The sequence below is a fragment of the Oncorhynchus clarkii genome, chromosome 26 (genome assembly GCF_045791955.1).
Source record: "Oncorhynchus clarkii lewisi isolate Uvic-CL-2024 chromosome 26, UVic_Ocla_1.0, whole genome shotgun sequence".
NCBI lineage: Eukaryota > Metazoa > Chordata > Actinopteri > Salmoniformes > Salmonidae > Oncorhynchus > Oncorhynchus clarkii.
Genome location: NC_092172.1, coordinates 4,336,735 through 4,351,130, shown reverse-complemented (window position 1 = coordinate 4,351,130; position 14,396 = coordinate 4,336,735). Strand labels below are relative to the sequence as shown.

Here is a 14,396-nt window from a genome sequence, read left to right as displayed (position 1 = left end):
CCTTGAAGTAATTAGTGATCTAACATGATTGGTTAGGCCATAGCAAGGCGTCCACTGCTTTGTGTCCACCAGTTAAGCCATGTCAGATCAGTGATTCATTTAAGGAAGGAAGGAAGGAAGGAAGGAAGGAAGGAAGGAAGGAAGGAAGGAAGGAAGGAAGGAAGGAAGGAAGGAAGGAAGGAAGGAAGGATAAACGAACAAACAAAGTATATTCGGAAGGAGTAGTCTGACAATCTGTGGTATCATAGTCAATGGCTGTCCTCCATTTTGAACAGTAATTTCTCAGCTTCTTTAGCCGTGTCTGTGTGATTGTCAGGTTTATTGATGACGTTAATGAGGGGCTGATGGCCTCTGCTGACAGTGTCTGTATTAATGCTCAAACAATGGGCTCTCCTCGGGCCTATCACACACTCTCTTTAGCTATTGTGCTGAGAATGAAGGAAAGGGGGTGGGGGGGGGGTCAATGCCGATATGGGGGGGATTGAGAGAGAGAGTATCCAGTGTGTGTGTGTGTGTGTGTGTGTGTGTTTGCGCGTGTACTTGTCCTTCTGCATGCCTATTTGTGTGAGTGTTTGTGTGTGAGAGAGAGTTTGTAAAAACTGAACATGCCCCAGATTCAACCCACATTGTTCATCCAGGTTGGTGTCATGCTTTTTATTTGAAAACAATGAAAGGGGCCTAAATGAGGCACCAAGCTGAGGTGGGAACCTCCTGTGATCAATAATGTGGCCTGCTAGGGAATGAAATGCAGAGGAGCCCTCCCAAATCCTCTGGGAGATGTTTAATCAGGCGAAATGTTCCATCAAAGGAAGAAAGGCCATTATATTAGTCTAGGATACACAGCGTAAAGGTTAGGAAAACAATAGGATTAATACTGACTGAACATGGCAAGTTGGTGGAGAGGGCCTTGTCTTTCATTTGTTTGCTTGTTTTTTAGGGGGCTTAAAAAGCCTCACCTAAAATACGTCACTAAACCAACACGCAACTACACAGACAAAGAAATATCTCAGTAAAATTCCCCCCGGGCAAAAATATGTTGAACTAATATTCTATCAATGTCATCTGTCAACATAGCTTTGAAAGTCATTGGAATCTTGGGTTGAAATCAGCGGCGGCTCGCCCACAAAGGAATTAGGGGCGGCACCCCACTTGTGATTGGTTCAAAATATATTTAAAAAATATATACAGTACCAGTCAAAAGTTTGGACACACCTACTCATTCCAGGGTTTTTCTTTATTTACGGTCTTACGTAGCAAAATTTGAAATTGTGTTTTTACATTGGATACAAGTAGAGACCCAAAGCTACAAAATGGTATATCATACACTACAGTTGAGGAACAATGGGAAAGTAATTTTGCTTTGAAAGTTGATAAACTTGTAAACTCACTTTTGAGAAAATTACCTTAGAATTTTTTGGTGCTACTACTGGAGAGCCCTTCTTTGTCTACACCCATTCAGCACCGTTCACACCCTATTAAGCTTTAGCCCCACCCATCTCTTTAAGGGTTCCGAGCTTTCTATACTAACAGCAGTCAAGCACCCAAGCTAACTTGCTAGCTACTTCCAGACACAAATGAGAGAACAGCTCACTGAACATTACTCACCCTAGCAGAGTTGGTTAGGCTTTTATGTTATCCAGTGGGCAATAACTAGTCAAGCAAATAGCTCTGAGATATGAATAATAAGATCATACACGTAACATTTGCTTGCGAGCCAGCCAGCTAATGTTAGCTAGCTAGCTAGCAGTACACTTTAACTTGAAATAAAACCACTTTCTGTCAAAATAAGAAACATGTAATATCTGAAAATGAATCTTTTTAGACTATCTTACCTGTCTTACCGTATACATCATGGATGGACGCGTCTCCTGTCAGATGCCGTGGTTGCCCTTAGTTTGAAGTTGTAATCTGGAGACAGGTGTTTTCTCCATCTCCTTAGCTATCATACTCGAATTCCACTGATTTCACAACTCGGTCCTCCAGAAAGTGGAGAGCATACACGTAATGTTAGCTTGCGAGCCAGCCAGCTAACTTTAGCAAGGTAACAAACAGTACACTTTAACTTGACATTAGGCTTTGGCAGTTTTATTAAGTTTATTTATTCATCTTCTGCATTATTATTGGATTTGACTCCAAGCCCATTGTTCAGCAAGGTACATTATATAATTATCATACTAACAAAGGAATTGTGTTTTGTGTGGATTTTTGTGTGGGTTTTTCCCCACCCTATCTTTGTCTTTACGTCTGATACTACAGCTCAGTGTAGTGTGGCCTGCTCAGTCATCAAGGCCTCTCTCCCACTCACACTGCCACTCAGCTGTGGTAGCTGTGTGGCACACACACACACACACACACACACAGAGAGACACACAGCAATAACACACAGAGAAACACACGCACACAAACACAGAGCTGATGTCTGCTGATACCTTCTACTTAGCACCCCTTCCTCACTCTGTGGCAGCAGCTGCCAACTAGCAGCCAGCTTGTCAGTGGGCTGAGACCACCACTGTCGTCATCATCTCTCTGTGTGTCAACAGCAGGGAAACACACATGCACACACACACACACACACACACACACACACACACACACAAAAACAAGCAAATATACAACCAGTAAAAACACAGATACAGTGGCTTGCGAAAGTGCTCACCCCCTTGGCATTTTTCCTATTTTGTTGCCTTACACCCTGGAATTAAAATAGATTTTTGTGGGGTTTTTATAATTTTATTTACACAACATGCTTACTGGAAGGTGAACCTCTGTCCCAGTCTCAAATCTCTGGAAGACTGAAACACGTTTCCCTCAAGAATTTCCCTGTATTTAGCGCCATTCCATCCTTCCTTCAATTCTGACCAGTTTCCCAGTCCCTGCCGATGAAAAACATCCCCACAGCATGATGCTGCCACCAACATGCTTCACTGTGAGGATGGTTTTCTCGGGTGATGAGAAGTGTTGGGTTTGTGCCAGACATAGCGTTTTCCTTGATGGCCAAAAAGCTACATTTTAGTCTCATCTGACCAGAGTACCTTCTTCCATATGTTTGGGGAGTATCCCACATGCCTTTTGGCGAACACCAAACATCTTTGCTTATTTTCTTCTGGCCACTCTTCCGTAAAGCCAAGCTCTGTGGAGTGTGTGCCTTAAAGTGGTCCTATGGACAGATACTCCAAGCTCCTTCAGAGCTATCTTTGTTGCCACTCTGATTAATGTCCTCCTTGCGTGTTTCATGAGTTTTGGTGGGCGGCCCACTCTTGGCAGGTTTGTTGTCATGCCATATTCTTTACATTTTTTAATAATGGATTTAATGGCGCTCTGTGGGATGTTCAAAGTTTCAGATATTTTTTTATAACCCAACCCTGATCTGTATTTCTCCACCTCTTTGTCCCTGACCTGTTTGGAGATCTCCTTGGTCTCTCTTGGTGGTGGTGCCCCTTGCTAGGTGGTGTTGCAGACTATGGGCCTTTCAGAACAGTTGTATATATACTGAGATCATGTTACAGATAATGTGACACTTATATTGCACACAGGTGGGCTTTATTTAACCTATCTAGGATAGGGGACACTAGCGCCCCACTTGGCCAAAAGCCAGGGAAAATGAAGCGCGGCAAATTCAAATAAAAATCGAACTTTCATTAAATCACACATGTAGGATACTTAATTAAAGCTACACTCGTTCTGAATCCAGCCAACATGTCAGATTTTAAAAAGGCTTTTCGGCGAAAGCATAAGAAGCTATTATCTGATGATAGCACAACAGTAAACAAAGAGAGTAGCATATTTCAACCCTGCAGGTGCTACACAAAACGCAGAAATAAAATATAAATCATGCCTTACCTTTGACGAGCTTCTTTTGTTGGCACTCCAATATGTTCCATAAACATCACAATTGGTCCTTTTGTTCGATTAATTCCGTCCATATATATCCAAAATGTCAATTTATTTGGCGCGTTTGATCCAGAAAAAAAACAGCTTCCAATTTGCGCAACCTCACTACAGAATATCTCAAATGTTACCTGTAAACTTTGCCAAAACATTTCAAACTACTTTTGTAATACAACTTTAGGTATTTTTAAATGTTAATAATCGATCAAATTGAAGACGGGTCCATCTGTGTTCAATACAGGAAGACAACAAACCAACGCTACTTTTCAAGTCTTGCGCAACTCTCAACAGTGTTACCCAGTTCCTAGATGGCCGTCTTCATTGCACAAAGGAATAACCTCAACCAAATTCCAAAGACTGGTGACATCCAGTGGAAACGGTAGGAACTGCAAACAAGTGCCTAAGAAATATCGTTTCCCAATGAGAAATCACTGAACAGACAGAGACCTCAAAAAATAAATTTGCTGAATGGTTAGTCCTCTGGGTTTTGCCTGCTACATAAGTTCTGTTATACTCACAGACATGATTCAAACAGTTGTAGAAACTGAATATGCATATCTTATATTCTTGGCATGAGTAGCAGGAAGTTGAAATTGGGCACGCTATTTATCCAAAAGTGAAAATGCTGCCCCTATACCTTAAGAAGTTAACTAATTATGTGACTTCTGAAGGTAATTGGTTAAACCAGATCTTATTTAGGGGCTTCATAGCAAAGGGGGTGAATACATATGCACGCACCACTTTTCCGTTTTTTATTTTTAGATATATATTTTTTTCATTTTCTTCACAAATTTGAACTATTTTATGTATGTCCATTTTATGAAATCCAAATAAAAACACATTTAAATGACAGGTTGTAATGCAACAAATAGGAAAAACGGCAAGGGTGGTGAATACATTTGAAAGGCAATGTAAACCAGACACAGTGGCACACACACATGCCTATACTCCAGTAGAGTGATAACACAACCAACTGCATTCAACCGTTGACAACATACACACACAAACACACGCACACACACATTCAAAAACAACCAGTAAAAACACAGATAAACATCACACAGTGACACACTCACACACACACAAACACACACACACTCCTCTATTCCATTTGAGTAGCGTGATATTAGCCCCTGCAACAGAACTGTAACACACCCAACAGCATTCGACCGTTGACAACACACACACACACAAACACACACACGCAGAACACACAGGCAATATACAACCAGTAAAAATACAGGTAAACCTCACACAGTGGTACAAATATACACACACACACCCTCCCCGCATCCTGCCTTCTCCTATTCCCCATCCCCATAGTGGCTTTATAAGATATTTATAAGCATTTTTATAGTTTTCTTCCCGTCTCTATCATCCAAGGTGAAGGCTGTCATGTCGTATTACCGTGAGATGCCTGCCATGGCTTTCATACCATCCTCCAAAGATTCCCATACACTGGCAGTTCGCTGCGTCTCAAATGGTTTCTTATTCCCTATGTAGTGTACTACTTATGACCAGGGCCCGTAAGGCTCTGGTCAAAAGTAGTGCTCTACGTAGGGAATAATCTCTGTGTTTATTGTTATTGATCCGGCTTAATTATGAAATGTCATCATGTCATTAGATGTGTGTGTGCGTGTGTTTCCCTGCACGTGTGTGTGTCTGTGTGTGTGTGTGTTATCATGTGTTATCTCCTTAAGCTTCCAGTACAACCTCCCCTGTCAAGGACTTTCACTCTCCTGACAAGGAAGGGAACACAACACAACATATGAATGCATACAGGAGTTGAGGAGTTGTTGCCAGTGTTTCTATGCTTTGTGGTGAGGATGTTACTTTGAGAAATGACACTTTACATTATAATTTGCATGGCCAATGTAGATATTTTTTTTAAAGGGAGAATACTGAATTGTTCACAGCAACAACAAACAATTCTGAATAGGGTTTGTGTGTGTGTGTGTTTGTTTGAGTGTGCATGTATTCTCGCATGCATGCATGATAGTGAGTAGCTAGCTATATGACGCATATGCACACATGGTGCCAGGAGGAAATGGATTTTGCCAAAAACAATAACAGATGAATAGAGCGGTGCTCAGTCTAAATGAGGTGATTCCCATGATAAAATAGAGCGACAAAAAGGCAGAGGAGAGATCTTTCTCTTCGTCTCTCTGTCTCCTATTCATCATGCCATCATAATGATGGAGTACACGGCTGTGTGTGTGTGTGTGTGTGTGTGTGTGTGAGGATAAATAAAAACCCATGGCCAGGAATATACTAGACAGTAACTCACATCTAATAACTTAAATGGCTCGGTTTTGAGAACTAACACAAAGGCTGAATAAGCTTAAAACCTCTTAAAGGATTAGCCTCTTTTTTTCAATTTTCGCCTAAAATGACATACCCAAGTCTAACTGCCTGTACCGTAGGCCCTGAAGCAAGGATATGCATATTCTTGGTACCATTTGAAAGTAAACACTTTGAAGTTTATGGAAATGTGAAAGGAATGTAGTAGAATATACAGTGCCTTGCGAAAGTATTTCGGCCCCCTTGAACTTTGCGACCTTTTGCCACATTTCAGGCTTCAAACATAAAGATATAAAACTGTCTTTTTTTGTGAAGAATCAACAAAAAGTGGGACACAATCATGAAGTGGAACGACATTTATTGGATATTTCAAACTTTTTAACAAATCAATAACTGAAAAATTGTGCGTGCAAAATTATTCAGCCCCCTTTAGTTAATACTTTGTAGCGCCACCTTTTGCTGCGATTACAGCTGTAAGTCGCTTAAGGTATGTCTCTATCAGTTTTGCACATCGAGAGACTGACATTTTTTCCCATTCCTCCTTGCAAAACAGCTCGAGCTCAGTGAGGTTGGATGGAGAGCATTTGTGAACAGCAGTTTTCAGTTCTTTCCACAGATTCTCGATTGGATTCAGGTCTGGACTTTGACTTGGCCATTCTAACACCTGGATATGTTTATTTTTGAACCATTCCATTGTAGATTTTGCTTTATGTTTTGGATCATTATCTTGTTGGAAGACAAATCTCCGTCCCAGTCTCAGGTCTTTTGCAGACTCCATCAGGTTTTCTTCCAGAATGGTCCTGTATTTGGCTCCATCCATCTTCCCATCAATTTTAACCATCTTCCCTGTCCCTGCTGAAGAAAAGCAGGCCTAAACCATGATGCTGCCACCACCATGTTTGACAGTGGGGATGGTGTGTTCAGGGTGATGAGCTGTGTTGCTTTTACGCCAAACATAACGTTTTGCATTGTTGCCAAAAAGTTCCATTTTGGTTTCATCTGACCAGAGCAGCTTCTTCCACATGTTTGGTGTGTCTCTGGCAAACTTTAAACAACACTTTTTATGGATATCTTTAAGAAATGGCTTTCTTCTTGCCACTCTTCCATAAAGGCCAGGTTTGTGCAATATATGACTGATTGTTGTCCTATGGACAGAGTCTCCCACCTCAGCTGTAGATCTCTGCAGTTCATCCAGAGTGATCATGGCTGCATCTCTGATCAGTCTTCTCCTTGTATGAGCTGAAAGTTTAGAGGGACGGCCAGGTCTTGGTAGATTTGCAGTGGTCTGATACTCCTTCCATTTCAATATTATCGCTTGCACAGTGCTCCTTGGGATGTTTAAAGCTTGGGAAATCTTTTTGTATCCAAATCCGGCTTTAAACTTCTTCACAACAGTATCTCGGACCTGCCTGGTGTGTTCCTTGTTCTTCATGATGCTCTCTGCGCTTTTAACGGACCTCTGAGACTATCACAGTGCAGGTGCATTTATACGGAGACTTGATTACACACAGGTGGATTGTATTTATCATCATTAGTCATTTAGGTCAACATTGGATCATTCAGAGATCCTCACTGAACTTCTGGAGAGAGTTTGCTGCACTGAAAGTAAAGGGGCTGAATAATTTTGCACGCCCAATTTTTCAGTTTTTGATTTGTTAAAAAGTTTGAAATATCCAATAAATGTCGTTCCACTTCATGATTGTGTCCCACTTGTTGTTGATTCTTCACAAAAAAATACAGTTTTATATCTTTATGTTTGAAGCCTGAAATGTGGCAAAAGGTCGCAAAGTTCAAGGGGGCCGAATACTGTCGCAAGGCACTGTATATGGCTCTCCGGCCAATAATTACATTTAGAGGATTGGAGGATTCTAAATTGTTTGTTTAAAAAATAACAATATTTTGGAGATGATTTTGTTGTCAAATAACCGAAAGTGAGCGATTGTAATCTGAATAAAGGCCAAAATAATATTTATAAATCCCCCAAAATATATTTATATTTTAAGAGGGAGAGAATCCAAAAGCCTAACGTGCCTATTTTTTGGACAAGACATCCCGGCCGGCCAAACCCTCCCCTAATCCGGATGACGCTTTGTCAATTGTGCATCGCCTCATGGGTCTCACAGTCGCAGCCGGCACAGCTATCGAACCAGCATCTATAGCAACGCAGTTTGTCCTGCAATGCAGTGTCTTAGACCATTGCGCCACCTGGGAGGACCGACCCACAAAGTTATTAATGCTGATCATTTGCCTTGCAAAGTATCAAAATACAGAGCGGTGTTGGCAAGAGTCTATTGTCCTGCTAATAGCCCATAACGGCACTGTACAACGTGACCAGTCGGGATTAGGCTAAAGTGCTAAAGTACTACAGTAATAGCAAAATAATCCTAACATTTCCACACCCTAACTGTAGCCTAACCAATACCCAAACGGAGATTCAGTGAAAATAAAAATCTTATTGATTTATCAAGGCCAGTCCCCATGCTTGTCTCAGAACAGCACTGTCTTTACCTCTGAATGCTGTTTTTCCCCCCTTCCCACTTGCCTCTTCCATTAGTTTTAAAATAATATTTTCCAGTCAGCAAAAATTTGTTTACCTTCATTAGCCTACTTTGTTCCAATGTTTCTGTCATTCAGTGATATTTATTCCCATAATAAATCTTTATGGATCCATATGGAAAATGACATGTGCAAGAGACGGTGGTAATATTTTCCCTTTAATAGACTATAATACATGGTGTCCAGGTCAGGATAACCAAAACATTTCTTTATTAAACACTATCAGATAGAATGTTGGTACTTTTTAGCAGACACTTGCTGATATTCAGTCAACACATATATCTTTAGAATATCCTGGAAAATAACTGAACATTTGAATTTCTCTTAGAATAAAACCTTAGCATAACAACAGTTTTAGTAAGTAATACTGTTGAGAAGTAACAATAAAATAAGTATATTTTTCCGTGTGTGCGAGTGCAGGACAGAGGAATAGCAATTCTTACATTACTGTCCTAAATTCAATCAACTTCTTCATCCTCATCATTCAGTTCATTGAAATTAAATTTTGAAGTCGTGCACAATTATCAATTTCTATTTGGTTTATGTCGCACATTCATTGTCAGTTAGAGACACATTAGCGCCTTGGGACCCAAAAGAATAATCAGTGCTCTAACTCTCCCTTGCGCTGGTCTGGAGCAATGAAGCAATGACGCAAGGTATCATACTAAACCTCTAATCTCAAAACTTTGGTTGAGCAACCACTTAGTATCTGGACAAATGTGTGAAATGCTTGATAATGTGTGTGATATCCAGAAAATATACTGTACCTCTCTGTTGATGATTTAAATATTGACTGGCTTTTGTCATGCTGCCCACTCAAAAAAAGCTTCAAACTGTAACCAGTGCCTGCAACCTGGTTCAGGTTATCAGTCAATCTACCAGGGTAGTAAAAAACACCACAGGAATGAAATCATCAACATGTATTGATCACATCTTTACTGATGCAGTATCCAAATCCATCGGATGTAGTCATCACTTTATAGTAGCCATATCTAGGAAAACCAAAGTTTCAAAGTTTGGGCCTACTATAGTGTATAAGAGGTCCTACAAGAAGTTGTGTAGTGAATCTTATGTTGATTATGTAAATAATATTACATTTTGCTGGTCTGTGGTGTGTAATGAGGAGCAACAAGACGCTGCACTTGACACATTTATAAAATTGCTTATTCCATGTACTAATAAGCATGCACCCATTAAGAAAATGACTGAAAATGTTTGAATCCCCGTGGATTGATGAGGAATTGAAAAAAGTGTATGGTTGAGAGGGATGAGGCAAAAGGTATGGCAAATAAGTCTGGCAGCACAACCGATTGTCAAACGTACTGCAAATTGAGAAACCATGTGACTAAACGAAATAAAAATAATCTTTAATATGAAACACAAATAAATTATATAAAGACTGATAGTAATAAGATTTAGAGCACCTTAAATGACATTTTTGTCAAAAAGGCAAACTCGGCTCTATCTTTAGATCAGATGGCTCATTCATCAAAAACCCACTGATATTGACAACTACTTTAATGTTAATTTTTTCATTGGCAAGATTAGCAATGTCAGGCATGACTTGCCAGCAACAAACGCTGACACTACACATCCAAGTATATCTGAAAAATTATGAAAGACAAGCATTGTACTTTTGAATTCTGAAAAGTAAGTGTAGAATAGGTTAATTTTTTGTTGTTGTCTATCAATGACATGGTACCGGGGTTTGACAAACTGGATGTTACAAACCCTTAGTAAACTGTTGAAAAAAAATGTGTTTGAGCAGATTCAATGCTATTTTACAGTAAACAAATTGACGACAGAAGTACATGTAACAAGCAGGGAACTTCCACAAATGACTGACTATTTTGTTAGACTTCAATGTGGCTTTTGACATTATAGATCACCGTCTGCTGATGGAAAAACAAATGTGTTATGGATTTACACCCCCTGTAATATTATGAATTAAGAGTTACATGTCTTACATAATCCAGGTAGAATCAGGAATTCCCCAGGGCAGCGGTTTAGGCCCCTTACTTTTTCAACTAAGCCAGTGTGTCTATGTATGCGAATGACTCAACGCGATACACGTCAGCTGTTACTGAAACGACTGCAACACTTGGGATATGTGGGATGCTAGCGTCACCTGGCCAAAAGCCAGAGAAAATGCAGAGCGCCAAATTCAAATAAATTACTATAAAAATCAAACTTTCATGAAATCACACTTGTAAGATACCAAATTAAAGCTACAAGTGTTGTGAATCCAGCCAACATGTCAGATTTCAAAAAGGCTTTCCGGGGAAAGCAAACGATGCTATTATCTGAGGATAGAACCTCCGTAAACAAAAGAGAGAAAACATTTCAACCCTGCAGGCGCGACACAAAACGCTGAAATAAAAATATAAATCATGGCTTACCTTTGACACGCTTCTTTTGTTGGCACTCCAATATGCCCCATAAACATCACAAATGGTCCTTTTGTTTGATTAATTCCGTCGATATGTATACAAAATGTCCATTTATTTGGCGCGTTTGATCCAGAAAAACACCAGTTCCAACTTGCTCTACGTGACTACAAAATATCTCAAAGGTTACCTGTAAACTTTGCCAAAACATTTCAAACAACTTTAGGTATTTTTTAAAGTAAATAATCGACACAATTGAAGACATGGTGATCTGTGTTCAATACAGGAAGAAAACAAACTGACGCTACCTTTCTGGTCACGCGCCTCTATCAAACAGTACACTTGTACTGACCCTCGTTTTGAACAGGGCTACTTCTTCATTACACAAAGGAAAAACCTCAACCAATTTCTAAAGACTGGTGACATCCAGTGGAAGCGGTAGGAACTGCAAGAAGGTCCTTTAGAAATCTGGATTCCCAATGAAACTCATTGAAAAGAGAGTGACCTCAAAAACCCCCACATTTGAATGGGGTTTCGCCTGCTACATAAGGTCTGTTATACTCACAGACATGATTCAAACAGTTTTAGAAACTTCAGAGTGTTTCCTATCCAAATCTACATCCAAATCTAATAATATGCATATCTTATCTTCTGGGGATGAGTAGCAGGCAGTTGAATTTGGGCATGCATTTCATCCATACGTGAAAATACTGCCCCCTGTCACCAAGAAGTTAACAAAGAACTGCAGTTTTTCAGAATGGATGGCAAGGAATAAAATAAAAAGCGTTCTATTTGGGACAAATCATTCACTAAACCCTAAACCTCAACTAAATATTGTAATGTATAGTGTGGAAATTGAGCTTGTTGAGTTGACTAAACTGCTTGGAGTAACCCTGGACTGTAAACTGTCATGGTCAAAACATATTGATAAAACAGTAGCCTTCTTAACAACACTATCAACAAGGCAGGACCTACAGGCCCTTGTTTTGTCACATCTGGACTACTTTTCAGTAGTGTGGTCAGGTGCCACAAAGACGGGCTTAGGGAAATTACAATTGGCTCAGAAGAACTGCCCCTTAAAAGTACACGGGGAGCTAACATTAATGATATGCATGTCAATCTCTGATGTCTCAAAGTGGAAGCGAGATTGACTTAATCACTTCTTGTTTTTGTAAGAAGTGTTGTATGTTTTTGTAACAAGCTGAATGTACCGACATGTCTGTTAAAAGTACTAGTACACAGCCATGCATATCCCACAAGACATAACACCAGAGGTCTCTTCAAAATCCCCAAGTCCAGAACAGACGCATGGAGGTGCACAGTACTACATAGAGCCATGACTACATGGAACTCTATTACACATCAGGTATGTAACTGATGAAAGCAGTAGAATCAGAATTGAAAAAAAACATGTAAAAATAGAACAGCAGGGACTGTGAAGAAACACAAACAAAGGTACAGACACAGGCATACGCACACAAGCGCTAGCACACACTCTACACACATATATTTTTTATAATTTTGTATGGTGGTATTATACATTTTGTATTGTATATATGTAGTGGAGTAATAATGTTATATGATATACTGTTTTATCCTTTGTTTTATATGTATTGTAACTGTTTTAATGTGTTTGGATGCCAGGAAGAGCTAACGGGGACCCCTAACAAATACAAATATATACAAATACTGAACAAATACATTTTGCTTCTGAAATGTCCTACTAAACCCAGAGGTAGTTGAAACTCTCATGATCCAAGCTCTGTTTCAGGCATCTACTGTATGGAATGGGCCAGGCATCTCACATATCCACATGTCCACTCAACCATAGAGATCATATAATTCCCGATAATTCAGGAATCGAGGTACAGATCTAGGATGAGCTTCCCCTCCTCCAATCCTAACCTTAACAATAGCGGGATAAAATGCTAAACTTACCCAAGATCAGCATGTGCAGGGGGCAACTTCACTCTACTCCTAAGTCCTCTTTGCAATAAAGAAATACAACTTCTACATACACAAAACAAGCTCTAAGTCTACCCGTTATATACCCATCCAGAGTCTTCTACCCAAAGACCCAGTCAAATAGTTCACAGCCGCCTACCTTCACAGTATGTTGAGTCCCCGTGGATGGAGGCAAAGCCGCTCTTGCACTCACACTCGGCTCTGGTATTCCGGTTTTTACACTCTGAATTTTCCCCACAAATGAGTCCCTCTGCACAGAAGTCGTAGCCTGGGAGAGAGGGGGACAAAGTTCTGAATCAACAATCTGGATTTGACCGAGATCACACAGGGTGCTGACAGTGGGGTAGAAAATGATCCGTACAGTAGATGACTCAGTTGTTTCCTCTCTCGATCTGTACCCATCTATCCATTCATTCCCAGAAATTACTAGTGCAAGTCCCACTCTCTGTGAAACCCCCCTCCAAACCACAGTGCTTCATGATCCAAATGTGCTTCTTAAAGAAGGTGTGTAGGGGTAGACTGCTTGTGGTGAAAGCAGATATTAACAACACAGTGTTTGTCTTTTTGTACATTTGTATGCACCTAACACAGGGAGAGAGAGGGGGTGTCTGTTTGGGTGTCTTAGACAGGAACTCTCACAGGTAGCTCCTGAGGAGATGCTGGTGGTAGGCAGGGACGGGTACTGTACGATGTATTTTACAAAATATATAAATGGGGAGAAGGCTTATTCAGGCTCAGTGGGGGTGTTAAGGGACATCATTGAGCAGTTTGGCTTAGTGGATGTTTGGAGAACTCGACATCCCAATACAAGACAGCATACAAGGATGAAGGTCTTTGGGGTTAGGGTGAGTGCAGCCCGACTAGATTGGTTTTACATGTCCAGGAATCAGATCAATAGGTTGTTGGGCGCTACCATTCTCCCGGCTGGTTTTTCGGATAACCACAAAACCATGGCTCTGCAGTTTATTTCACCAGGGCCTCGGCAGCCATCCTTTTGGAAGTTCAATGTAAAGCTCTTACAAGATGCAACTTTTTGCTTAGGTTTGCAAACTTTTTTGGAAAGGTGTGGGCAGTTAAGAGAGTCTTATGAGTCTTTGAGTCAATGGTGGGATATGGGAAAAGTCCAAATTTGGCTTTTCTGTCAACAGTATAGAGCTCTCTCATCCTCAGAGGTTAGGAGAGTATTGAGGGAACTTCTGCATAGTATCAGTGAAGTGGAGGTAGAGCTGGTGAGGGTGGCAAGGCAATGTAGGCTTCTAGGTTCATTTAGCTGAATTACTTAGGGACCTGGGCAGTTTT

General features: G+C 40.4%; 1 protein-coding gene across 1 annotated transcript in view; it reads right to left on the bottom strand.

Annotated features, from left to right (window-relative positions):
• Positions 1–14,396, bottom strand: part of LOC139384527 (protein kinase C-binding protein NELL1-like) — a 366,687-nt gene that overhangs the window by 152,135 nt on the left and 200,156 nt on the right. The window contains exon 12 of the mRNA XM_071129356.1: positions 13,237–13,365. Coding sequence (XP_070985457.1) covers positions 13,237–13,365 — 129 coding nt within the window. The remainder of the gene's footprint in view (positions 1–13,236; positions 13,366–14,396) is intronic.